Raw genomic sequence first — 27065 nt, 5'->3', positions numbered from 1 at the left:
TGGAGAGGAAGTAGTACCATGGTCTAGTTAGACAGGACATCACACACTGCACATCGCTGGAGGTTCTCACGACCCTTTCTTTTGAAAAAAACAGGCATTTTTTTTTTCTTTCAAGCAATGAAATGCTCAAATGAAATGTCTCCTGGAACTATTTAAAAAAAAAAAATCACTTTGGGTATAGCTGTTACTGGGTGATTTGGGCCCACGCTGGAGTGGGTTAAGTGGCTTTAGGACCTGTTTCGATGATCTGTTCTATCCACAGGAATGGACACCCTGAACAATGCCATAGAAAGTCTTATGACCTCATCTAACAAGGAGGATTGGCCGTCAGTGAACATGAATGTGGCCGATGCTACTGTGACGGTCATCAGTGAAAAGGTAAGAAGGATCGTAGATGCACTTGGTCTGTTTGGGTGATTACAGTGAAGCTTTGCATACAGTAATCATCCATGAGACATAGACACAGCCAAGGCTTGACCTCCAGCGAGTTATGCTTACTTGTAATTAAAATAGCCTGCATTTAAAAAAATTTTTGTGTCTGGGTCTCTGCATAACTTTGCACTCCTCTGAAACAAGAATCTCCTATTCTGGTGCTCCCCATTCTTTCTTCCTCATGGGCCCAGGAGCTTGAAATCATTTGCCAGAGGCAACCGTGTGATGCTAGCAGTAACTCAGGAGGGTGGTTTTTTGGCTACTCTGCAGGCTTCAGTATTGCCTGGGCTGTTTGTCTGGAGTTGGGGCCCAGGAGATGCTTCTGTTGTGGAAGGGCCTTTGGTTTGTTCTGTCAGTGGCAGCAGAGGCCGTTGGTCATCCAGAAAGGCCAGCATTAACCTTAAACCAAATTTTCCCAATTTTATGGTTGATGACACTGAGGCACAGAGAGGTTAAATAACCGCCCGTGGTCACAACAGCTCCAAGTGGCCTGCTAAGGACTCGACCCAGGCAGTCTGCTCCAGACCCTTTACCACTTTTCAGTTCGGCCTCTGCGAAGCGTCTGTCACTGAAAGACTGCAGATCGTTGGCCTGCTCCTGATTCTGTCCACTAGGAGGTGGCCTTCAAGCCCAGTTCACCTTCTAAAAAGGAATCAGGAGTAAGCTGCCTGCCAGGCTGCGCTTCCTTAAGTCTTTTTGGCCTCAGCATCTCCACGCGCTTCTGCGCTCCACCCCTTTGCCTACCCAGCCTTTACCCAGATCTCAACCTAAACATTATCTCTCCCAAGAAAACTTCATGTGTCTCAGCCTAGTTTCATTTGCCTCTTCATGAATTCCATAGCACCTGAGTGAATACTGAGTAAGTCAAGATGTTAATGATCCAAAAGGCAGCATTCTGGGTGTGTTTACTAATTCACAAACTGCATATGGTTGCTGCAAAGGATGCGGTGTTCATACGAATGAATTCCAAACGTTTCTTTACACTGCATCATATGGATACCATATGGGGACCAGTTTGTGGGGGGAAAAGTGATTTGGCAGCTTTTCTGCGCGGTTTTAGATGGAAATACGATTCCACGTGGCATTTCGCATGGGAAGGGGAGCTGGATGGAAGGAGATCCCGCAGCTCCTTTTCTCTTGGTGCTCTGCGGTTTCCAGTGGGTTTACCTGGGCAAATGGGTTTCTGAGCCACTGGGTGCCCTGTATGGGCAAAACCTAAGAAGTGTACATGGCAGAGCTCCTACCCACAGTGAACATGCAGGCTGGGAGCTTAGAAGACCGAGAGCAAGAGAACACGCCTACCACGGTGAGTATAGCTCAGAGCGGGATTAAATGTCAGCGAGATGCCCACATAGCAATAATGGCCTCTCCAGACATATTTAGAAACTCGCCTTTCTAGGAAAATACAAGTCCTTTCTAAATCCAGTCAAGCTGTGTATTTTTAATATCAGTGTCTATATGCAGCCACTCCAGGCTTGATTTCTGTGATTTAAGAAATGATTCGGTTTATTCTATGACTGTTGCCCGGCTTCACAGAGAGCGTGGGCGGCTGACCACTGTGTCTTGCAGAATGAAGAGGAAATCTTAGTGGAGTGCCGCGTGCGATTTCTGTCCTTCATGGGCGTCGGGAAGGATGTCCATACATTTGCCTTCATCATGGACACCGGAAACCAGCGTTTCGAGTGCCACGTTTTCTGGTGCGAGCCTAATGCGGGTAACGTGTCCGAGGCGGTGCAGGCTGCCTGCATGGTGAGTAATCACACGCCAGGGGGCTGTGGGACTTCCACGCCGCTGCTTGTGTCTTACATGCAGTGAATGAACACAGAGCTACTCGTGTAAAGGAAAATAGGTCTGATCTCTAAAGTGATGTTTTGCTGCATAAATACCCTCATTCCTGTGGACGCAGTTATGATGAGCGGTTTGCCATCTCAAGAGGCCAGGATGCCTACAAGAAGCTGGACCAGGTGCAGTGACATTCTGTGGAAATTCCAGTAACACTGAAAGCAGTGCTCTTCAGAACCACAAATTCTTAATTCTTGGTCCCTAATTAATTTCAGTAGGTGATCAGGAAATGTTGGTCATGTATGAGTTGGTGCTGTTTAGAACCAACTCAGTACTTTATTATTTTTTTTTTAATATTTTTTTGTCAAGTTGGTTTCCATATAACACCCAGTGCTCACCCCCACAAGTGCCCCCCTCCATGCTCATCTCCCCCTTCCCCCCCACACCCATCAGTCCTCAGTTTGTTCTCAGCATTCAAGAGTCTCTCATGGTTTGCCTCCCTCCCTCTCCCCTACTATTTTTCCCCTTCTTCTCCCCCACGGTCCTCTATTAAGTTCCTCCTAATCCTCCTATACGTGCAAACATATGGTATCTCTCCTTCTCTGCCTGACTTATTTCGCTCAGCATAACACCCTCAAGGTCCATCCGTGTTGCTGCACATGGCCAGATTTCATTCTTTCTCATTGCCATGTCCAACTCAGTACTTTAAAAAAAAACTGCAGTTGGGGCGCCTGGGTGGCTTAGTCGGTTAAGCGTCTGACTTTCGCTTAGGTCATGATCTCGCAGTCTGTGGGTTCGAGCCCCGCGTCTGGCTCTGTGCTGACTGCCAGCTCAGAGCCTGGAGCCTATTTCAGAGTCTGTGTCTCCCTCTCTCTCTGACCCTCCCCTGCTCACGCTGTCTCTCTCTCTCTCTCTCTCTCTCTCTCTCCTAGAAATAAATAAAAATATAAAAAAAATAAAAATTAAAAAAAATAAAAATTAAAAAATTTAAAAAAAACTGCAGTGTATTGAACAATTTTTATTTCAGATAGTTGGTTTAAGCCCGTAGTTCTTACGTATTTTATTTAACTTATATCTGTGAACTCAGTCCTTGGCACAGCCATTTGTAAGGTAGTTGTATTGTTTTATTTATGAGAGAAATAAATAAATATTTATATATTCTTCTGAGAACAGAGGCTCAGAAGAAAGAACGGGCCTCATGGCACAGAGCTGACAAGACAAAGCCTGGTGTTCAACCCCAAGATTTTTTTTTTTTTAATTTTTATTTATTTTTGAGAGAAAGTGAGTGCAAGCAGAGGAAGGGCAGAGAGAGAGAGGGAGACACAGAATCCAAAGCAGGCTCCAGGCTCCGAGCTGTCAGCCAGCACAGAGCCCGACTTGGGGCTCGAACCCACCAACTGGAAGATCATGACCTGAGCCGACGTCAGACGCTTACCGGACTGAGCTATGCAGGTGCCCCACAACCCCTAGTTTTTGAGCTGACACAGCCAGTGCTTTTTGCCCCAGGTATATGTTTCAAACAGAAACACCACATCATTCATTCTGCAAATATCCTTTGAGCACCTATTGTGCTCACACTGAAAAAGTTCTAGAAAATTTGAGGAAACGGTATGAATGTAGGCACAAAACCTGAGGTGGGTGGTGGTTCTTAGCAACAGCAGGCTTGGTTGCTGGACCGAGTAAAGGAGGTCTGTTCTGTATCAGGAAGGGCCCGTGATGTCATGCCAACGTGTTTATCTTCAGCAAAGATTGGTAGGCGGGAGAGATGAATTGGTATTAGGTTTTAAAAGCAAACTCAAAAAAAAAAAACAAACAAACCCAAGTTTAGAGGATGGGTTGAAAGGACAAGCTTGAGGTGGAGAGATCAGCCAGGAAGCCATTTTACTGGTCCTCATGGGGGTTTCAGAAGGTCTACACCAGGAGAACAAGCAGAAGTAGATGACCTGGGATGCTGTAGAGACTCGCCGGGCTGGGGATGAGGAGTGGTGAATCTGAAGCACCTGTTCTTCATTTAATTCGACCCACCATTTATGGGCTGGACTGCGGGAAGTTCCAGAAGGGCTGAGAGATGAGCCTTACATTACGGAGCTTGGGTATATGGGGAGACACATGAACCCAAATTCTGTTGCAGTGTAAAAGGTGCTGTAAATAGAAGCGTAAGAGCACACTAGACTGAGAAGTGACCTGGAGGAAAAAGAAGTGGAGGCCTTGAAGTAGACCAGAGTCGGACAGGGAAGGGGGTTGCTCCTTGTTTTCGGGGGGTGGGGAGTTGGCACATTTTTTAGGCTCTGGGAAATGACCTGGTGAAGCTGGATTGAAATGAGGGTCATATAAAGAGTTGGGCAAGGTCTTGGTGGTAGATTAGAGCCTAGGATTGGAGTTTAGCCTCCTAATTGGGTCACAGTCAGATGCTGCTGAGACTAGTCAGATGCTAAGAATCCAAGAGTAACAGGTGGCATGGAGATTGGAAGAGTTCTCTGTTTTTCTACATAGAGTACATCACCTGGTTAAGAATGAAGGGAAAGGATGAGTGGGCTGCAGTTGGCAGTGATGAGTCACAAGGAAAGGGAGTCAGCTGACTTTTCCCTTAAAAGGCTCCTCTGAATGGAGAGGGATGGAGGGAAGCGGGAAGGGAAGAGCTAGTGCTGTGTGTTCGTGATCTGGCGTCCTTCTTCCCACAGTCCTTGTCAGAGGAACATTTGCCCCTCAAGTACTGTGGAGCCACATGCTAGCTCAGATCCGCCTGCATGGGGCCGGTGGGGGGGGGGGAGTCACACCAAACCCCTGACCCAGCACAGGAGCCTGAAATGGGGTGAAGGAAACAATAGAAAATGAAAGCATTCAGTCCAGCAAAAATGGAGGCTATTTAGGTATTTCCTGAAATTGAAGAGGGATCATAACAGATGGTTTTAGTCATAAAATGAATGGCTATCAGCCTTCATTGTACATTTTAAATGCTGGTGACAAATAATTCACTTCATCACTGGTTACAGTTTTTGTTGTCTGATTCCCAGACTTATTTTCTTAGAAACAGTTTTTGTGGATGTGCTTACGTGTTAATTGTGATAGGGCAGCCGGCTCACGAGTCTCAGCCAGTCCAGCATAAGCCATACTGGTGACGCCACCCTCTTCTTTGCACTCAGAGCACAGCATTTCTGCCTCCGTGGCTCTCCTCCTGACTCAGATCTGCATGGTTCTCCATCTGAAATCTCTACACATGAATTTCTATCATCTGAAATATCTGTGTTGTAAACACATTCTTCTGAATCTACTTATAATCTGTAGGCATATTTTGCAGCTGTGCAGGGTGGGCCCAGCTCAAGATATTTTGGTGAAATTTAGAATGAGAGAGGAAGCCTTAATGAAATGCATCAGGTGCAATTTTGATTCACACCAGACATGCCTAATGTTAGGATTTCCGGTCCCCAGTGTACCATGTTGCCACTCCTGCCCATTTATAAATCTGGGCTTTGGAAGTGTGCAGTTTGGGCTTTGGTACAGACCTAGCAAGGTCCCTTACACAGAAGAGACTTGATAAGTCATGTCTCATATGATGGTGCTGAAGGGGCTGGTTCTGTGGACGTTGGGCATTGTGACTGCTCTAGATAGTTTAGGCTTCCCATGGGGAAACATCAGCCTGTTTCGTACTTTACCAAAGACCCTATTAGTATTTAAGTAGATTTTTAAAAATCAGCCATGGAATTATTTTAAACTGCTAGATTAGGAAAAAACATATTTTGTAAATTTTAACCTCTAATTTTGAAGATTTTTTATTAATATAAGAGTGGGTGGATTGTGTTATATTTCTGAAGGAGAGAAAATATCTGTGGTGCCAGCAGTGCTAATGGACACTTTTAAATCCATTAGGATTTATGGGCACCTGGCTGGCTCAGTCGGTGGAGCATGTGACTCTTGATCTTGGGGTTGTGAGTTTGAGCCCCACGTTGAGTGTAGAGATTACTTAAAAGCTTTAAATCCATTAGCATAGACTTGCAGATAAAATGTATCCTGAAATCTTCATACATTATTCTTTTTTTTATTAAAGTAGGAAACCGGAAAGGGAACAAACATTTATGAACGCCTTCTGCATTGCTCGCTAGGCCTGTTCGCAGCATTCTGCAAGTATTCCCTAATCACAGCATCCGCTGTAAAGGTCCCAGTCTTCTGCCGTTTTACACTGAAGAAACTAAGGCTCAGAGATTGAATAAGTTGCTCGGGTCACACAGTTCACATAAATGAATGGGAGAGCCTAGATTCAAACTGTGCCCTTTCTACCATGCTATCTCCCAGGTAGCCATGAGCGCTTACCTGACGTACAGAGATATCCATGTCTCCGACGAAACTCTAACAGTGTCTCCCAATCCTCTGCCTTCTCATTAGCTCTTCGGCTGCTCGGTGTGTTAATTGCAGCCAGTCCACCCAGAGAACAGGTAGAAGGTGGAGATGGATGGAAGAAGAGGAGGGCAAAAGCCACAAAACTTTTTTGAGCCTAATGATCTTAAGAACCTTTAAAATACCCACCTTAAGAAAAAATAAATTCTGGGTCCTGGGTGGCTCAGTTGGTTAAGGGTCCGACTCTTGATTTCAGCCCAGGTCACGGTCTCATGGTTCGTGGGATGGAGCCCCGCACTGGGCTCTGCACTGGCAGCGCAGAGTCTCCTTGGGATTCTCTGTCTCCCTCTCTGCCTCTCCCACGCTCTCATGCACACACACTCTCAAATATTTTTTAAAAAGGGGAAAAAAAAAAAAAGAAAACAAAACTCTTGGGTTAATGCTTAGGAGCTAGGTCGTTAAGTTTTGGAAGTAAATGTATTGGTGATGCATTAAGTCATCAGATCACAAAGTAAACAAGAAGGGACGATCATCATTGATGACCATAAAACATATTTGTTTTATTTCAGTTACGATACCAGAAGTGCTTGGTTGCCAGGCCGCCTTCACAGAAAGTTCGACCACCTCCTCCGCCAGCAGACTCAGTGACCAGAAGAGTCACAACCAATGTAAAACGAGGGGTCTTATCCCTCATTGACACTTTGAAACAGAAACGCCCTGTCACAGAAACGCCATAGCTGCACCTGCTGAAGGATTCTGTACTATTTACCTGAAGATCGAATAGCTACACTAAAGAAGATGAACTGACATCTGGCCTTCCATTCAGTTGCTGATGCTTTGTCTTCAGAGAATTTATCCTTAACCAAACAGTGTTAGACAAGCATGTTCTTGCGTCTTGCCACCATCATGTGATATGAAAAGCATGACTAATTTTTTTTGCTATCAGTAAGATACATCATGAGCAGCGGAAGGTCTTTTTCTTATTGTAAATATCGTGGACATTAACGTCACACACGCGGAGAAGAATGTGGCCACACCCCTCCTAGTGAACTAACGCTGAGTCCTTGGAGTGAATGACGCCTGAGTTAGTTTCACTGTCTTCTTGACTGGATCTGTCACAAGCAATGTGGAAGTCCTACAGCACTCTGCCCTGTTTCCAGCATTGGAATTCCAGCCACTGCATTCCAGAGACCATTGAATTGCTGTAAAGGCAGGATGATGGGTTTTTGTTACGGTCGCTCATGACCTTGAACCTTTGGGTTGACAAAATTGGCTGTCGGCATCAGTACAGAAACCAACCGGCAGCTTTCCCTGAAAAGCTCTTTGACACATGGACACCATTTCACGTCTGCAGCTGTTTTGTGGGATGTTGGGGAAAAAGTGAAACTTGAAAATTGAAACACAAACCAAATTTGAGAAATTAAAATTCAACAAAAAAGAGCCTTTCTTTCTAGATGATTTTCAAACTGATGATTAAAAACAAGAAAGATTGAAGGCAAGCCTAATGCATTTCGGGTGGGACATGTTTCAAACTTCTGCCTTATATTGTACAATGCAGCTAGAGAATTATAGTTCACTATGGCCATTCTCTACGTAAACATTAAAATGAAATAGTCCTCGTACGCCTTTTATCCTTAGTTTGTTAATTAGCCAATATGCAATTTGGAGTTGAGGAAATGTCATTTATATTTTGGATCTCCACCACCACATTACTGTGTTAGTCCGCCTCCTAGTGAAGCCCGCCAGGATTCTGTATCTCGCTCGGTCTTACCCTCGTGCTTTTTGCCCAGAAAGCTGTCTGTCCATCATGCGTTGTCCATGGCAACAAATTACATTAAATTAAACCTTTCTGAGTTTATGTATTTAATATTAGGATTTGTTGGACTTTACTAGGTATATTTTTAAATTTCTACCTTTTCCATTTTTTCAAGATTTAAAAATTTCATATCAGAGCAAAATAAACATAGCAAGAATGGACTGCTTAACAGGTTTCCCAAATATAGCATTTTCCTGCTTCTCTTTTCTCACTTACCTATCAAGATACACAGATTTAGATTCTTGTTGACATTGTTGTTCTAAAAGGAAGTTGCTAAGGAGACCAATCTAAACATTAGTCTTACTTACTTTTTAATATCAAAATTAACGTTTTAAGAACATCCGGTTTTAAAAGTAACACTTTGTTTATCAACTGCTCTGTACTTGTCAATGGTTTTCACATTCTTAGCACATTTGAGCCTTACAAGGTAGAGAAGGTACTAAACACATTTGAGAAATAAAAATACATCTAGAGTACCAAGAGGCTCAGTCACCTCACCTAAGACCTCTCACAAGTTTGTGAGAGAGCCAGGACAAGAACCCACGCTTCCCAAGTCTGTTATAAGTTCCGCTGCTGCCACATCGGTGAGCAGGTCTTTCCAGGATTACTCTGGGCCTATCTCGTGATTGTCAGGAGGTCTTAGAATTCCCTGTAGGAGTCGGGAAATATGTCCAGATGACTCCCGCAGTGATGTTAACCATAAAACCACCGCCCTCTCTCAGTCCAGGACTGTTTTCCTGCAGTGTGCCTCACATGTGTTGTGCAGGACAGGATTCTACTTGCTGTACAGCCTGTTCAACTTACAAGATTTTCCAGAGATGATGTTACTTGTGATAGACATGTTCCTAACTCATGGTACTCAGCCACCAGAGAGCACGATGGAGTAGGTGGGCTGCTTCTGTTCCCTCAGAACTCCGGAACTGTTTGCTAGCACTGTAGTGTTATGACCAAAATGATGCCACTCTAGAAATGAATTCTACTTCTCACCAGCCTGTATACTGTTCTATCTGAAGTAACCAGTGCCATCATAAGAAATTATTGCATTAAGAAAATCCTTACTGTGCCCTTTGAAAAGCTGTTTGAAATTCAATCATGATGATCTTTCATCTTGATCTCCACAATGAAAGGTTTTAGTGTGATAAAAAAGTCCGAACAAGTCATCCACTTTTATATTGGAAATCTCTACCCGAACCCACTGTTCATTTTTTAAAGCATACATTTGTTTGTTTTCAGGATCAAGAATACTGAGCTAGCTTTAAGTAGCAAACTGATTTATATATGCAATTATAGGATGCATTAAGACGAACGATAGCCTTTACATATTGAAAACTTTACTGCAGATATTTTGTTTTGAAAATAGCTTTGCATACTAAATGCAATTAATTTTGTAAAATTGATTATGTTAAACAGTACGTTCAGACACTTTCTGCCATGGCCAAAAAGTATGTATGAAAGTATGTGTGTATTTTTTCTGTGAGAGGATGCCAGTGTTTTTACCTGATAATTGTGGTGACATTCAGTTATCTATGCATTCTTTATATCTGTGACTCGGTAAACAGGCAGCCATGTTCACTATGCCTTGTATGTCCTATCATTTTTTTAATTAACCTGTTAAATACAGCTTAAGATATTTTTATTTTATTTATTCTATTTTTACTGAAATATACTGCATTATTGTGTTAATGTACTCTCTTTACTGGATAGTATCTCACAATGTATCCAGGCCTAAGTAATCTCAGTGAACTATATACATTGCCTAAAAGGTGGTTTTGTAATGATTTGTAGACACATTTTTATTGGACTATGTAGAAGAAACGGCAACATGCTTAAAGTTCCTTTTATTTTTTAAAAGCAGCTAGATAGACGCAGACTTGCCACCTCATATACGCTCCTTGGCAGCCTCAAGGGGAAGAGCCGACATGCCTACGGCAAAAACTTTACTTCGCAAACCTAAAGCACCGTGAGGTGCTTTGTTTTTATATCCTTCACACCGCCTGTGATCTCCTCCAGGCGACAGACACGACAGACATGTGCCCACAAGCCCTCTGTTCACCCGGCTAGAAGATCGCCCGTAGCTAATTAGGACCATTGTTTTCCTTTGTGTCTGTCTTACTGCATGAAGGGACGTTAGACCCATCTCCACTGAAATTAGTTTTTGGTGACAAACTGTTGCCACCTCTACTTTGTTAAAGGGCCACTCCGATTCTATGATGGAGATTGGTAGAAAGATTCTACATGAGGTCGCTTACTCGAAAGCCCTAAATCTTTCCTCCTTGACTTGTATGACAAACTCATTTCATTAAGCATTGCGACACAAGTTCAGGATTTCACAAACAACATGAAACACATCTGAGACTAGCACAATTTAACCAGTGAAAACACTAGCTCTCTAGTTTGCCAGGCTTCCTTACCCTGATACACAGCTGACGTGTGTTATACAGCCAGTAAAATGAAGTTTTAATTTATTTCAGCTTCGGAGAAAAGGTTCCGCGCGCACTTGATCAATGAGAGAGCACTCCCTCCCATCCAAAGCGGCTTGTTTACCCTGAAAGAACGTTCGGTTTTGCTTTCTGCCCCGTTTGCTGTTGACCACTTTTACACATTTAAATGTAATATGTTGTGAGAATAAACTTAGCTGCATAAAACGTCTGGCTCATTTATCTGACATCTCAGTCCTATAGATCCAGGAATGGAAATTCAAGTCCAGGGTCGCCACACCAGTCATTTTATTTTCAAATTATTCTGCTTCACTACTGCAGGTTTCCACCTGGTAAGAACTAGAAGGTAACTTTAAATTTTGAGTAATTCACCACACTGCTCTTATCCGGTGACCAGGAAGGACAGCTGGCATCTTGAGTCCCCAATGCAAGGCCTGGGTAAGCAGTCTAGTGTTAAGAGAGTCTACCTTTCAGTTCCTTTAAGAACCTGACGTCAAAGAATGAAGAGTAAAGTTGCACAGGCACTAAATCCAAAATCAAAGGTAACCAGAAAAACCAGGTGAATCTGGGTGAGTTTAACTGTCAGACATGCGGAAGAGAAGCAGGATTTAGAGTCTGTACCCATTTTTCTGGTTCTTCTTGCGTTTCTGCACCCATAGTTTCTCTTTTACTCTATCAAAGGCAGTTACTCTGAAGGAATGAACTTTCATTTTGGTTTCAGGTATTATATTAGTGGCAAGTAATTTCAGATAAAATCTGCCACTGGAGACTCTAAATACTGCTAACCCATTACTTTAGATTTTTGCAGCACTTCCCTCTAAGAAGCTCAAGAAAGGAGACTGTCCGTGTAATCAATATTCTCCTTCACTCATTCTCTCATGTTGTCTTTATCCAAAGTATGTTTCCCTTTTGTCGCTACAAAAGTACTTAAATAATTTATCATGCCCTTCTCGGAAGACTCTCAAGAAAACGACAGGCTTAACAAACCCTTCAGAATCTCCATAGATTTCTAAAGAGAATAGTGGCAAGATGCGTGTTAGGAGATACTGAAAATAAGTGGCTTCAGTCGTGATATGACATGAATCACAAGTTTATCAGAAAAACACGCTGAACTATTCCTTCACAATGAGGGCTTCCTTTTCAGACCATCACAGAAAATAAGGCTCTCAGGCCTGCTACTGTGGCCAACGCATACTTTTCAGCATGGGGAGAGCACAGGAGGGATGAGCGATTCCAGGGATAACACGGCAGTTCTGCACGCAGCAGAGTTCACTGCAGCTGCACCAGTGCCCTAGGGGCACGGGGCGCTCCGAGCCAGCCAAACCGGAGGGAAAGAGGAAAGGGAGTTTTTGGAACAAAGAAATCTATCGTTTTTGATTTTTGCAGTCGGTAAAATAAGCTGAGCATTTACAACATTTCTGTACTTGCTGAGAGTCATAATTGAGAATTCTTTGAGGATTTAAAATACAAAGTTCAAGTGTACAAAGGCTTGTTTCCTATCTTCACTGACATATTCTACTGATAAATGTAACTTTTTAGCTAAAATATTACCAATAAAATGAAATTCACCATTTTGTTTATCCTCACTGCAAGTGAGAAAATAGAGTATTAAGCTAAAACAGATCTAAAAATTCATCTTGAAGAGGATAATATCCTACTGAAATCATGCCGCCTGAACTGAACAGTTAGGAATTTACATAACACTGTTCAACACGACTGGATTCTGAAAATAGAACTTTATATTCAAACTTTGTGTCTATGAACATTTTCTTAAACAATAGGTTTCATAGTTGTAACTTATTTGATTAAATGTCAATTTCTGTTTCCATGATAAAGAAGAAAATCAATAGACCCTGAAATGATAATCATACTAATTCTTGGTAGACAATGGATAATACATTCAAGATGAATTGACTTTTAATATAATTAACATAGTGCTACAATATATCTTAACTGTGCATCAGAGATGATTTACCCAAGTTTGATTACTATGTGCCATATGAAATGACTGGTAGATTTTAGCATTTTTACCTGATCTTTGAACAGAATCAGACATTTTCATGGATTTCTTCAATAAGAGGGGTCACAGTTTTGCCTCTTCCTCAGAATTAGTACTATTGGGATGGAAATTTGTGTACAGCCACTTTTTTACAACCAGATTTGGCATAAACAGAAGGGACAGCTGATTGTGTTCAATCGGCTCAGGATCCAGAAGCTCTTCTAATGAGAAACCATTTTTGCTCTCTTAACATACATCTGAACTACACACACCTGGATCTTTGGAACCTCCTGTTCTTCCTACTCCATCTCAATCACATCACAAAAACTCATAACACCCCCGTTTAAAGAATGTTTTGATATTTAAGAAAAAAATCAATCATAGAGACTGAAAATGTCAAACCACAGGTGGATACTGAAAAAGCAACGTAAAGCTGGTGTGAGAAATCCGCAGCTTTTGCACACCTACGCTTTCTAGTAGACCGCCTCAAGTCTGTTGCAAGGCCGACAGTGTTTCCCTTCAGTATAAATTGCCACACCTTTCTCTTAAAACCAGTGTCCTGAGTCCAGACTGAAAGTTGAGGGGAGAGACACAAGTTCTGACAGCAGATACCGAGTCTAAGCTGGACGCTGCAGTACAGATCAGCACTGAGCTGTTGAGATGTGGGAATTCTGATTTTGTTGAATTGCCTCCATTGTTGTTTCTCACTTGTCCTAATTCTCGTGAAGGTGATACCACATTTAGAAGATACCGAGTGGGCAAAAGTAGGAGTATCTTACATAGGGACGGCTAACCCTCGGAGAAATACCGGGCTTTGAAAAACATCAGCTGCTCTTGACCCCTGTCGAAAACACAAGACAGTCAAAGCCATGGTCGAGGACGCCTGAGCAGGGAGGAAGGTAAGTTTTCTTTAGGCTTTTCCCCTCTTCTGGAGATCACTGGTGAGGGAAAGTAGCTGGGCATGAGAGTCTTGGGTCCAACCCAACGACAGTAAAGATGTCGAGTTGGGAGCTGAGATTTGATCTCCTGGGAACCTGGAAACGGCAACATGACTGGAGGCAAAACAATCTCTACAGGCTTCAGTGTCATCACTCTGTCTTCTGGGCGAGATCTTGCTAAGTGTGTCTGTCGTTCATATGGTCTGGGGCGAGATGTGTTCTTCGTAAATGTAGGCACTAAAGAATTGCTGGCGGGCTTGTTGGGTTTTCTGACCTGTGAGGAAGAACCAGCTGTAGTTGTATTTTTCTGCGGAAGAGACGTTTTTGTTGTGAGTATCTCTGACCGATCAGCATTTGCATTACTTTCTCGGGTCAGGAATTCAGCGATTTTCATTTGGATGCCGCCGTTATTACTCATGGGAGCTTTTGACAATGATATTTTTGATTTTTTCTTCTTCTTCTTCTCCCGTTTTGAAGTTTTACCCAACTCGATTCCATCCAGTAGACCCTTTGCTGCAGCACGGGCCAAAACATCTTTCACAGACACTGCCTCAGATGGGTCCCGCTACGATCAAAAGAAGCAGTTACTAAATGTTGGAGTTAACTATTACTGTGTATATTACAGATCTTCTCAGTGTTTCAGTAAAAATAAAAGTATCTTTATTACTATAAAAGAAAAGGTTTTTAGGCCTTAGTCCCTAATATATCCCGTAGACCTCAGCAAATGACTTATTTGTGTATGCTTAAATTTACCCATTTATTCTGTTTTAAGTTTTTATTGATTTATTTTTGAGAGAGCAAGCAGAGAAGGGGCAAGAGAGAGGGACAGGGGACCTGAAGCAGGCTCTGTGCGGACAGCAGAGACCCCAATGTGGGACTCAAATTCATGAACCATGAGGTCATGATCCTCAGACACTTAACCAATTGAGTCACCCCGGTGCCCCAAAACTTCCCCATCTGTAAATCTGATGGAACAAAAAGAATTACAGAGCCTATTTTTCCCATGTGAACTAAGATGAACTAGATGTTGGCAAAGTGCTTGGAGAAGTGGGGGTGGAGAGCAGGCAAGGGAGGCATACTCAGGGGAAAGAGAGAAAAACAGGGATTTGGGGGCACCTGGCTGGCTCAGCCAGAAGAATGTGCAACTCTTGATATCTCAGGGTTGTGGGTTCGAGCTCCATGTTGGGTGTGGAGCTTACTAAAAATATAAATAAACTTAAAAAAATTAGGGACTTTTGTGTAACACAGTTATAATTCTTTCCCCTGTCTTTTAGCTACTTATGAAATAAACACACCATTACAGAATGTTCACAAAATTCCTAGGTTCCTCTTTTTGAGGCCTTGTCGTTTCTTAATTCTTAACAAAGTATGACGTGGATTGGGATTTCCCCCTTACCTCCCTTGTTAGAACAGAAAGAAAACAACCATTGGTAACTTCAGATGGTTCCATTCTGAAAAACTTATCAGTAGACAGATGTATTTCCTTCAATGAGCTCAGGGGAAGGACAGGAGGACTAAGCCTGCAATAGACAGGAGCAAAGAGGAAATAGTTAGAATGGCTTGTTTACCAACCAAGAGAGACAGTAAATTGCAACAATTTTTCTTCTGTTATGTTTTCTAATCATTTAAACAAAAATTCCCATAAGAATAAAATGCTGAAGCATCACAATATTATTATAAATTAAAAGTTCTAATATTTCATGTTAGTCCAGAATTTATTATGCTTGCCAAGGTTTCCATCTTTAAACAACTTTGCCAAGAATACCAACCTTTCCACAAATTAAAAACTCCTTTCCAACTCACTAATATGTTAACAAAAAGACCTCCATTATCAAAACCGGTAAATACATACAGTAAGCACAAAGATGTAACAGAAAAAAATCCATTACTTTCACATGTTGTCAAAATACAAAAAGTGTGACTTCCTTCTTTTGGTTGCTTTTTGCATAATTACAATATAAAAATATGGCACATCATTTTCACTGCATTATTCTTAACCACTTTTTGAGTATTAATGGATGAGTTATGTAGTGCTCAAAGTTAGCACATAACAAAAGACTTTGTGTTAGAAACATAAAAATCTCTAATCACTATTATGTGTAAGGTAACATTTTGGTTTTTATATTTACTATTTAATTTCTCATTCAACAGTGATAATTCTTATATTCCTATGCTTTTGCAATTAAAATATATTTAATCACAGCAATATTTTCCCATATAAATTAAAATATCAGGAACTCTTATTAATAATTTTATGTATTCTGAAATTTTTTAAAACCATTTCTTTCAAGTTTTTATTTAAATTCCAGTCAATATACAATGTAATGTTAGTTTCAGGCACAGAATTTAGTGATTTAAAATTATTTTCAATTTATATTCATTCACTATTTGCCTATGATGTGCAAGGCATATAAATATCAATTAATTCTCTTAAATAGTTTACAGTTTAGTTGGAGGAACTCATCGGTTTATAATAATATAAAGAAGAGCCAATAAGAATGCTGAGCCAAGTAGAGACAAAATGGTGTAGAATACAGAATAAGGTGCAATTCACTCAGGCCACAGGATAGCAAATGTGAAGACTCCACAGAGGAAGTCCCATTGGTTCTGCATCTAGAAAGGCAAGTTAAGTATCCCATAGGTAAAGAAAGTATTTCTAGGCAGAAAGAAGGACATGAACAAAGACACAAGTGTCATAAAAAATGTTCAGGGTACAGCAAGTATTTCCATATGGCTGGGACATAAGGTGAGTGAAGGGATGCAGAGGTTACTTAGGATGCAGGCAGATACACATGACCTCTGATGACATGCCAAATAGTGGTGCAGAAGGTGGTGCTTAATAAATGTTTATGCGGAACTAAGCTGAAGTATAATAGCTGTGTAGGTTCTAAAGGCAAGAGAGCTAGCTGCTCCTCTCACCAACCTTGTAACCAACAAACTGAATTTCTGAGGCCTATTCATGTATGTGCTCAACATAAATAGAAATCATCAAAAACCATTTATTCACATAAGGTAAAAAATATTCTCATGAAAATAATGATTTCTTAACAAGTTGGAACATATTTAGCTCCAAAATGTAAATATGAAGGTTAGGGTTTTGTCAATTTTAATTTATTAATATATTCCTAGCACCTAGTTAAGTATTCAGTTAGTGTTTAATAAATATATATTTTAGCTATATATGCTGTCTTTTTTAATGGTAATTATCCTAATTAAAATTGGTTAAGTTACCTTACAATATCCCTATATAGCGAATTTATTTCCAGACTCCAGCTTACAGGCCATTTCTTTGCATAATAAAGTTAAGTTCATACCCAGTCTCATGGATAACTGACTTAGATGATGACATGGGATTTGTGGAGTTGATGCTATTTAGGTGAGATTTTGGACTTAGAATCGATCCTGGAATGAATAAGGACTTGAGGATACTGGGGTAAGTTAAGTGTGTTTGATACATGAGACAGACATCAATTTTGGGGGCAAAGGTGGACTGTTGGGGGCTGAAATTCATCTCCGGTCAAAACCCAGAATGTACCCTCCTTTGGAAATATGGTCTTTGCAGATATCATTAGTTAAGATGAGGTAATACTGGAGTAGAGTAGACCCTAAGTCCAATACTGGTATCCCTATAAAGGAGAGAGGATACAGAGACGCACAGGGGATGAGCCATGTAAAGACAGAGATCAGAGTGACACAGCTACAAGCCAAGGACACTAAAGATTGCTAGCGAACACCAGAAGCTGGGAGAGGCATAAAACAGATTCTTCCTCAGAGGCCCCCGAAGCCAACCAACGCTGCCAACAACTGACATTTGACTTCTGGTCTCCAAAACTGTGAGAGAATAAGTTTCTCTTGCTATAAATCACCAATTTTGGGATAGTTTGTTGTGGCAACCCAGGAAAATAAAACACATGGCAAAAGGAATTTTGCAGATGTAATTAAGGTCCCTTAACCTTAAGCTATGCATATTATCAAGATGAACCTGACCTAATCACATGAGTCCTTGAAATCCAGGTCTACAGGGATTCTTGGAAGATGATGGTGGAGTAGGAAGCCGCTAGGCTTGCCTTGTCCCACGAATACAACTAGATACCTATCAAATCATCCTAAATACTCCAGAAATCAATCTGAAGACTAGAAGAACAAACTCCACAACCAAAGGTAGAGACGAGGCCACAATAAAGAAAGTAGGAAGTGTGGAGACTTGGCTTGGGAGAGAAATGGATCATGGTGCTGCAGTGGGGAGGGAGCTGTAATCTCAGAGAAGGGTGAGAGACAGACTGGCACACGGGAATGCACAGGAGAGACAAATACCCACAGCAATAGACTTGGAAAGTGAAAGGGCTTAAATTTTGTGAGTTCTTTTAACCAGTAAGGCTTAGAGCCTGGAGTTTTAAAGGAGAGCTCAGAGGACATTGGCGCTGCTCTTGGAGAGATAGTAGGCAAAAACAGCAATCTGAAGAGTGCCTGGGGCACAGAGCAAGGAGGTTATTTGGTCATCTTGGCACTTGTCCCAGATAGGCAGCATTCAGTGAGAGACCCCTCCAGGAACAAAGAAGCTGGCCAGTGTCCTTTCCCTCCACAGCCCCTCAGTATAAGCACGGGGCCACCTGCAGGTACCAGTATACCACGAACACTCGACACTTGCTACCTAACTTGCTTACACCAAGCCCCGCCCCCTTGCTATCTGGAAGAACTGCCCTTTCCAGTCATGCTTGCCTCAGTCTCAGTGGGGTAGGGCCGCTCTTTAGAAGACTGGCCCAAACCCCTGTCAGAAGTTTTGGTGAGAGGCCTTAGTTCTTGTGACAGTGGAGACGTGTCTCATTTCACAAGCAGATCAGAGCGCACCTAGTTAAAAATGGACATATGCAGGCCAGGGACCAAACACTGCCCACAATAGGCAAAGAGAGTCTCTGCAGACAGCTGGCCTGATGGATATAGCAGTTAGGACACAACAGCAGAGCATACACACAACACACTGGAGACACTCCTAGAAGTGCCAAGCCCTGGGAAAAAGGGGACACTATACTGCAGGGTAATATAGGACCTCTTCTTCACAAAGCTATTACCCTCAAGAACAGGAGACATAGCTGACTTTCCTAACACAGAGAAATGGGCACAGAAACTTAGACAACATGAGAAGACAGAGGAATTTGTCCCGAGTGAAAGAACTAGAGAAGGCTACAGCTGGAGATCTAAGTAAAACAGAGTAACAAGTCTGATGGAGAATTTAAAGCAATGATCATAAGGATACTCACTGGACCACACCAAGACATACTGTTTTTTATTATTACTATTTTATTACACCCAACGTGGAGCTCAAACTTACAACCCTAAAATCAAGAGTTGCACGCTCTACCGACTGAGCCAACCAGGCACCCCACCAACACATTGTAATAAAAATGGTAAAAATATAGTGATAAAAAATATTAAAAGCGGCAAGACAAAAGAAGGCAGTGTTATACAAAGCAAACCCCATAAGGCTATTAATGGCTTTTTCTGCAGAAACTTTCCAAGCCAGAAGGGAGTGGCATGCTACATTCGGAGTGCTGAATGGGAAGAACTTGCAGCCAAGAATACTCTACCAGCAAGGCTGCCATTCAAAACCAAAGAAGAGAGAGTTTCCCAAACAAAAACTAAAGGAGTTTGTGACCATTAAAGCAGCCCTGCAAGAAATATTAAAGAGGACTCTTGGCATGGAAAGGGAAGGCCAAAAATGACAGTATGAAAGTAGCGAACACAAAAACAGAAAAAATGAATACCTCTGTAAAAAAAATCAGTCAAGGAACTCACAAAATTGAAGGATATAAAGTATGATGCCATATACCTGAAACATGGGGGAGACAGGAGTAAAGAAAGGGCTCCAATTTAAACAAGCATCACCTTAATGTAGACTGTTATATGCAGAAGATGTTATACACAAACCTAACGGTATCAAAAACCACTAATAAATAGACAAAGAATAAAGAGAAAGAAATCCAAATATATCACTGAAGAAAACCAGCAATCCATGAAAGAAAGAATGACAGGAAAAGATCAAGAAAATCTTCAGAAACAACCAGAAAACAAGTAATGCAAAGGCAGTAAATACATATGTATCAGTAATTACTTCTAACGTAAACGGACCAAACATTCCAATCACAACAGATAGGGTGATAGAATGGATTAAAAAAAACAAGACCCATCTATATGCTGTCTACAAGAGACCCATTTCAGACCTAAAGGCACCTGCAGATTGAAAGTGACGGGATAGAAAAACATTTCTCATGTAAACAGATGTCAAAAGAAAGCCAGAGGGGGCGCCTGGGCGGCTCTGTTGGTTAAGCAATAAAGAGTCTGACTCTTGGTTTCAGTACAGGCCATGATCTCCTGGTTTGTGAGTTTGAGCCCCACATCAGGCTTTGGCTGGCAGCGAAGAGCCTGCCTGGGATTCTCTGTCTCCTTCTTGCTCTGCCCCTCCCCTGCTTACTCTCTCTGTCTCTCTGTCTCTCAAAAGAAAAAGAAAAAAAAAAAAGCCAGAGTAGCAATACTCATGTCAGACAAAATTGACTTTTTTTTTTTTTTTAAATGTTTTGTTTATTTCTAGGAGAGAGAGAGAGACAGCGTGAGCAGGGGAGGGTCAGAGAGAGAGGGAGTCACAGACTGAAACAGGCTCCAGGCTCCGAGCTGGCAGTCAGCACAGAGCCCGACGCGGGGCTCGAACCCACAAACCGCGAGATCATGACCTAAGCGAAAGTCGGAAAGTCAGACGCTTAACCGACTAAGCCACCCAGGCGCCCCCAAAATTGACTTTAAAACAAAGACTGTAACAAGAGGCAAAGGACACTATATAATAATAGAGGGGACAATCCAACAAGAAGATACAACAATTGTAAATATTATGCATCCAACATGGAAGCACCCAAATACATAAAACAGTTAATAACAAACTTAAAGGAACTAATCTTTGAGGAACAGAGATGCAAAAATTCTCAACAATATACTGGCAAACTGAATCCAACAATACATTTAAAAAAATCATTCACCACAATGAAGTGGGATTTATTCCTGGGCTGCCAGGGTGGTTCAATATTTGCAAATCAATCAACTTAATACATCACATCAATAAGAAAAAGGATAAGAACCATAAGATCATTTCAACAGAAGTAGAAAAAGCATTTGACAAAGTATAATATCGATTCACGATAAAAACCCTCAAAAAAGTAGATTTAGAGGGAAAATACCTCAACATAATAAAGGCGATATATGAAAAACCCACAGCTAATATCATCCTCAAAGGGGAAAAACTGAGAGCCTTAACCCTAAGGTCAGAAACAGGACAAGAATGTCCACTCTCACCACTTTTATTCAACATAGTACTGGAAGCCTTTCTGCAGCAATCAGACAAAAAAAGGAATAAAAGGCATCCAAATCAGCAAGGAAGAAGTCAAACTTTCACTATTTTCAGATGACATACTACTATAAATAAAAAAACCCAAAAGGCTCCACCAAAAAACTGCTAGAATTGATAAACAAATTCAGTAAAGTGGCAAGATACAAAATCAATGTGCAAAAATCTGTTGCATTTCTATACATCAATAATGAAGCAGCAGAAAGAGAAATTAAGAAAACAATCCATATACAATTGCACCAAAAATAATAAGATACCTAGGAATAAATCCAAAGAGGTAAAAGACCTATATTCTGAAAACTACAAAACACTGATGAAAGGAATTAAAAATGACACAAAGAAATGGAAAGACATTCCATGCTCATAAATTGGGAGAACAAATATGTTTAAAATGTCTATTCTGTCCAAAAACTCTACACATTAAATGCAATCCCTATCAAATTACCACCAGCAGTTTTCACAGAGCTAGAACAAACAACCCTAAAATTTGTTTGGAACCACAAAAGACCCTGAATAACCAAAGCAATCTTGAAAAAGAAAAGCAAAGCTGTAGGCATCACAATTCTGACTTCATTATATAACAAAGCTGTAGTAATAAAACAGTATGGTAATGGCATAAAAATAGATACACAGATGAATAGAATGGAATAGAAAACCTCAAAATAACCCACAATTACATGGAAAACTATTTGACAAAGCAGAAAGAATAGCCAAGGGAAAAAGACAGTCTCTTCAACAAATGATGTTGAGAAAACTGGAGAGCAACGTGCAGAAGAATGAAAGTGGGCCACATTCTTGTACCATACACAAAAATAAATTCAAAATGGGGGCACCTAGATGGCTCAGTTGGTTGGGCATCTGGCTTCAGCTCAGGTCGTGATCTCATGGTTCGTGGGTTCGAGCCCTGTGTCGGGCTCTGTGCTGACAGCTAGCTCAGAGCCTGGAGCCTGTTTCAGATTCTGTATCTCCCTCTCTCTCTGACCCTCCCCTCTTCATGCTGTCTCTCTCTCTCTCTCAGAAATAAATAAAACATTTTAAAAAATTTGTTAAAAAACAAAATGGATGAAAGACCTAACTGTGGGAGCTGAAACCATAAAAATCCTAAAAAAGAAATTACTGGGACTACATCAAAATAAAAAACTACTGCACAGCAAAGGAAATGATCAACAAAACTAAAAGATAGCCTTCAGAATGGAAGAAGATATTTGCAAATGATATATCCAATAAAGGATTAGTATCCAAAATCTATAAAGAACTTATAAACCTCAACACCCCCAAAACAAATAATCCAATTTAAAAATGCGCAGAAGACATGAACAGACATTTTTCCAAAGAAGTCATCCAGATGTCCATCAGATACATGAAAAGATGCTCACCATCACTTAGCAACAGGGAAATGCAAATCAAAACTACAATGAGATACCACCTCACACTGGTCAGAATAACCAAAATCAGTATCACAAGAAACAAGTGTTGGCAAGGATGTGGATAAAAAGGAACACTTGTACACTTTTGCTGGAAATGCAAACTGGTGCAGCTACTGTGGAAAACAGTATGGAAGTTCCTCAAAAAAGTTAAAAATAGAACTACCCTAAGACCTAGAAATTCATATGGGGTATTTACCCAAAGAATATACAGACACTAATTCCAAGGGATACATGCACCCTTATGTTTATAGCAGCATTATTTATAATAGCCAAGACTCAGAAACAGCCCAGGCATCTATTGTTTGAAGAATGGGTAAAGAAGCTCTGGTATATACACACAATGGAATATTATTCAGCCATAAAGAAGAATATAATCTTGCCATCTGCAATGATGTGGATGGAGCTAATGCTAAGTGAAGTAAGTCAGTCAGAGAAAGACAAATACCATGTGATTTCGTATGTGGAATTTAAGAAACAAAACAAGCAAGCAATGGGGGAGAAAGAGAGACAGAGAGGCAAACCCACTATAGAGAACAAATTGGTAGTTACAAATTTGTTACTAGAGGAGGGTGGCGGGGGTGGGGGAAATAGGTGAAGGGGATTGAAGAGTACACTGATCATGACGAGACCTGAGTAATGTACAGAATTGTTGAATTACTATATTGCACACCTGAAACTAATATAACACTGCACATTTACTGGAATTAAAATTTTAAATACTTAAAATATGAACAACTAAAAACTGTTTATAATTCATATGAAAACAGCTAATGTCTCTAATATACAGTAAGACATATAAGAAGAAAAAGATGAATAATGCAATTGAAAAAGTGGTAAAGAACACAAACAACTTACAAATTAGTAACAACCGCTATGACAATGAGCATTTATTATGTGCCAGTCGCTGATCATGTATTAATATATTCAATTCCCACAAAGATCCACTGAGGTAGATGATATGGTAACCCATGTTACAGCTGCCTCTCCTTTCACAATACCCACTCCCGCAACAAAAAGAGGCACCTACTTCACTGCAGTACAGTGTCCTGGAATGCTAAAATCTCTAAGGTGCTAAACGAAGGGACAACTCAAGACTGTGGCGCTCCTCTCCCACAGCGAAACAGAGAAATCTTTAAGAGGGTGCCGAGCCCTAAACAAAGCTCTGTTCTTTTTTTTTTTTTTTTAATTTTTTTTTTAATGTTTTTTTATTTATTTCTAGGAGAGAGAGAGAGACAGCGTGAGCAGGGGAGGGTCAGAGAGAGAGGGAGTCACAGACTGAAAGAGGCTCCAGGCTCTGAGCTGGCAGCACAGAGCCCGACGTGGGGCTCGAACCCACGAACCGTGAGATCATGACCTAAGCGAAAGTCGGACGCTTAACCGGCTAAGCCACCCAGGCGCCCCACAAAGCTCTGTTCTTAAAGTAACTTCTTCCTTCTTTTTCCCCCAGCTCCTTCATTCCGTTCCTGCCCTTTCTTCCCCTTTCTCCTTCTCTCCCCTTCCTTATTACTATCTATCTTCAAATTAAAATTAGAAGCAAATCACAGGGGTATGTTTATTTGAATAAAGAATAAAGTCAGACTTTTCCTGACAAGGTCAATCTAGTTTTGACAATGAGATCTAGTTTTGTAAAATGGGTAACAAATTCAACATTTTCCATAAATTAAACAAGGTAAGTGTGCAGATCCAAAGATTTAACAGAAATATATTTAAGTCAGGACACCTGGGTGGCTCAGTCAGTTAAGCATCCAACTTTAGCTCAGGTCATGATCTCACAGCTTGTGAGTTTGAGCCCCAGCTCAGAGCCTGGAGCCTGCTTTGGATTCTGTGTCTCCCTCTCTCTCTGCCCCTCCCTGCCTGCACTTGCTCTCTCTCTCAAAAATAAACATCAAAAAAAGAAATATATTTAATTCATATTAAATATATAATATATTAATATTAGATTTTAATATTTATACATATTAATATAAAGAAATATATTAAAAACTACATATTAATATATGTAACATAATATTCCAGTGATAATATATTTTGCAACTATTGAAACTCATGAAAAATATTAGATATAAACGTTAAAATACAGACTACAATACACAATTATTCAAAAATTGCAGGGGGTATTTGAGCAAAATGTTTGCAGACTACTGCTCTGGAATCCCCAGTATTGCTTACCTAACACTGCACTGCCCAGCCAGTAACAGCAAATGTACCCAGCCTCACTCAGAGGTGAGAGAGATGGCAATTTAGTCTACAACTAGACCCCATCTTCTTAGCCCTCAGATTTAAAAGTCTGATAGAACCCAGCATTTGTGAAGCTGTGGGGAAACAGGTTAATAAGAGTGAATATTTTACGTGGGTTGAACTAGAGTATATTATGCTAAGCAAAATAAGTCAGAGGAAGATATCGATCATATGATTTCACTCAGATGTGGAATTTAAGAAACAAAACAGATGAGCATAGTGGAAGGGAAAGAAAAAGAAAAGAAAAGAAAAACAGAGGAGGAGGCAAACCATAAGAGACTCTTAACTATAGAAAACAAACTGAGGGTTGCTGGAGGGAAGGGGGGGACGGGCTAAATGGATGATGGGCACTAAGGAGAGCACTTGTTGGGATGAGCACTGGGTGTTATATGTAAGTGATGAATCACTAAATTCTATTCCTGAAATCATTATTACACTATATGTTAACTAACTTGGATTTAAATTAAAAAAAAAAAAAAGAAGAGGGAACATTTTGTCAAGACTAACTTGACAGGCCAATTACAACTTAAAATGTTCACAACCTTTGGTTCCTGGAAACGTGAAAGACGACACATCAAACTGTTAACAATGGTTATATCTAAGGGGATGGGATTTGGAAAATTTTATGCTTTTTAAAGTTCATGTTTCTGTAAAGTTTGAAGTTTTTACAAAAGAGAACAAGAAAAAAATTGCATACACCTAAGGTATGATGGCTGAAGTCCAAAAATTAGCTATTTCTGGAATATTAAAAGGAAATTTAAACAACAGGTAATAAGATTAGATGGCATATAACATTGCTTTCAAGCCTAAATTCTGATACTTTTGGAATTAAGAAATAATTTTTATTTTTAAAAAACATTTTTTTATGTCTTCATTTTATTTTGAGAGAGAAGAGAGTGAGCGGGGGAGGGGCAGAGAGAGACAGAATCTGAAGCAGACTCCAGGCTCCAAGCTGTCAGCACAGAGCCCGACATGGGGCTCGAACCCATGGACTGGGAGATCATGACCTGAGCCGAAGTCGGACGCTTATCCAACTGAGCCATGCAGGTGCCCCAAGAAATAATTTTTAGAGGCCATGCCGTGTAATTCCCTATGCAATTCACAAGTTCTTTCGACAGCATCCTTAGCAAGTAGTTAAACCTCTTAAACATGTATAATCTCCAGTTTTAGCCCAAACCCCACATTATTCTGTCTTTATGTCTTTAAATATTACTTGTATATCTTAAACCATATCATGGATTAATCGTTTATCATGGTTTATCTGAAATAAAATCTAATGAAATGAAATGTAGATGTTTCTCCATTTTGTCATATTATAATCTTTGAAAACTTATCCCTGACAGACAAATCAAATCATTCACATTAATGGGGTGCTTGGGTGGCTCAGTCAGGTAAGCGTCCGACTTTGGCTCAGGTCATGATCTCCCAGTCCATGGGTTCCAGCCCCACATCGGGCTCTGTGCTGACAGCTCAGAGCCTGGAGCCTGTTTCAGATTCTATGTCTCCCTCTCTCTCTGCCCCTCCCCAGCTCGTGCCCTCTGTCTCAAAACTAAATAAATGTTAAAAAAAAATTTTTTTTAAATAATTCACATTAATGCATTTGGTTATATACCCATAATAATTCTTGTTGCTACTAGACAGTGAGTTACCTACTGCTGTGTTGAGAAGTTGGCAGAACACAAGGTTGGCAGTTAGCCACCAAAAGGAGCTACTAAATAAGGAAGTCAAGTAAGAAGGAAAATACATGTGTAATTAATATATCTACTCATGAAGGGAAAAGGAAAAATATCAATTGAAAACAAGAGAGCAAACCATATGCATATTAAGAACCTTCTGGGGCACCTGTCTGGCTCAGTCGGGAGACCCTTGATCTCAGGGTCATGATTTTGAGCCCCATGTTGAGGATAGAGATTACTTAAATAAAACTTGGAGGAACAAAACAAGAACCTTCTATAAGAATTAAAGGGAAAGTTCAGAAGAGGGGAAATAAATAAAAAGTAGAAGAGGGGCGCTTGGGTGGATTAGTTGTTTAAGCATCCAACTCTTGGTTTTGGTCATGATCTCATGGTTGGTGACATCGAGACCCATGTTGGGCTCTGTGCTGACAGCGCAGAGCCTGCTTGGGATTCTTTCTCTTCCTGCCACTCTGCCCCCCTCCCGCTCTCTCTCTCACAATAAATACATAAACTTTAAAAAAGTAGGTGTTTTAAAATACCTTATTGTACAGTCTTAAAGAACAAATTGGTGTCATGTATTTTTATTATTTTTTTAAG

At 40.7% G+C, this 27065-nt stretch overlaps 2 protein-coding genes across 13 annotated transcripts in view; one reads left to right on the top strand and one right to left on the bottom strand.

Moving 5' to 3' along the window:
- The window catches only part of APBB2 (amyloid beta precursor protein binding family B member 2), a 379646-nt gene extending 368639 nt beyond the window's left edge, over window positions 1-11007 (top strand). For 10 of the 12 annotated variants that reach the window (XM_039227003.1, XM_039227004.1, XM_039227011.1 and 7 more), the window contains 3 exons: window positions 263-378; window positions 2002-2181; window positions 7116-10219. In XM_039227003.1, coding sequence (XP_039082934.1) covers window positions 263-378; window positions 2002-2181; window positions 7116-7283 — 464 coding nt within the window. In that variant the 3' untranslated portion in view covers window positions 7284-10219. Of the gene's footprint in view, window positions 1-262; window positions 379-2001; window positions 2182-7115 lie in introns of all 12 variants that reach the window. The other 2 variants (XM_039227013.1, XM_039227012.1) reach the window with 1 other exon arrangement.
- Window positions 11008-11064: 57 nt separating this feature from the next.
- Window positions 11065-27065, bottom strand: part of NSUN7 (NOP2/Sun RNA methyltransferase family member 7) — a 59844-nt gene continuing 43843 nt past the window's right edge. Inside the window, exons 11-12 of the mRNA XM_039227014.1 lie at window positions 15134-15257; window positions 11065-14302 (exon numbers count right to left, since the gene is read on the bottom strand). Coding sequence (XP_039082945.1) covers window positions 13661-14302; window positions 15134-15257 — 766 coding nt within the window. The 3' untranslated portion in view covers window positions 11065-13660. The remainder of the gene's footprint in view (window positions 14303-15133; window positions 15258-27065) is intronic.

This window comes from Hyaena hyaena, unplaced genomic scaffold (assembly GCF_003009895.1).
Source record: "Hyaena hyaena isolate Hyena2069 unplaced genomic scaffold, ASM300989v1 scaffold_24, whole genome shotgun sequence".
NCBI lineage: Eukaryota > Metazoa > Chordata > Mammalia > Carnivora > Hyaenidae > Hyaena > Hyaena hyaena.
This window is presented reverse-complemented; position numbering and strand designations above follow the sequence as displayed.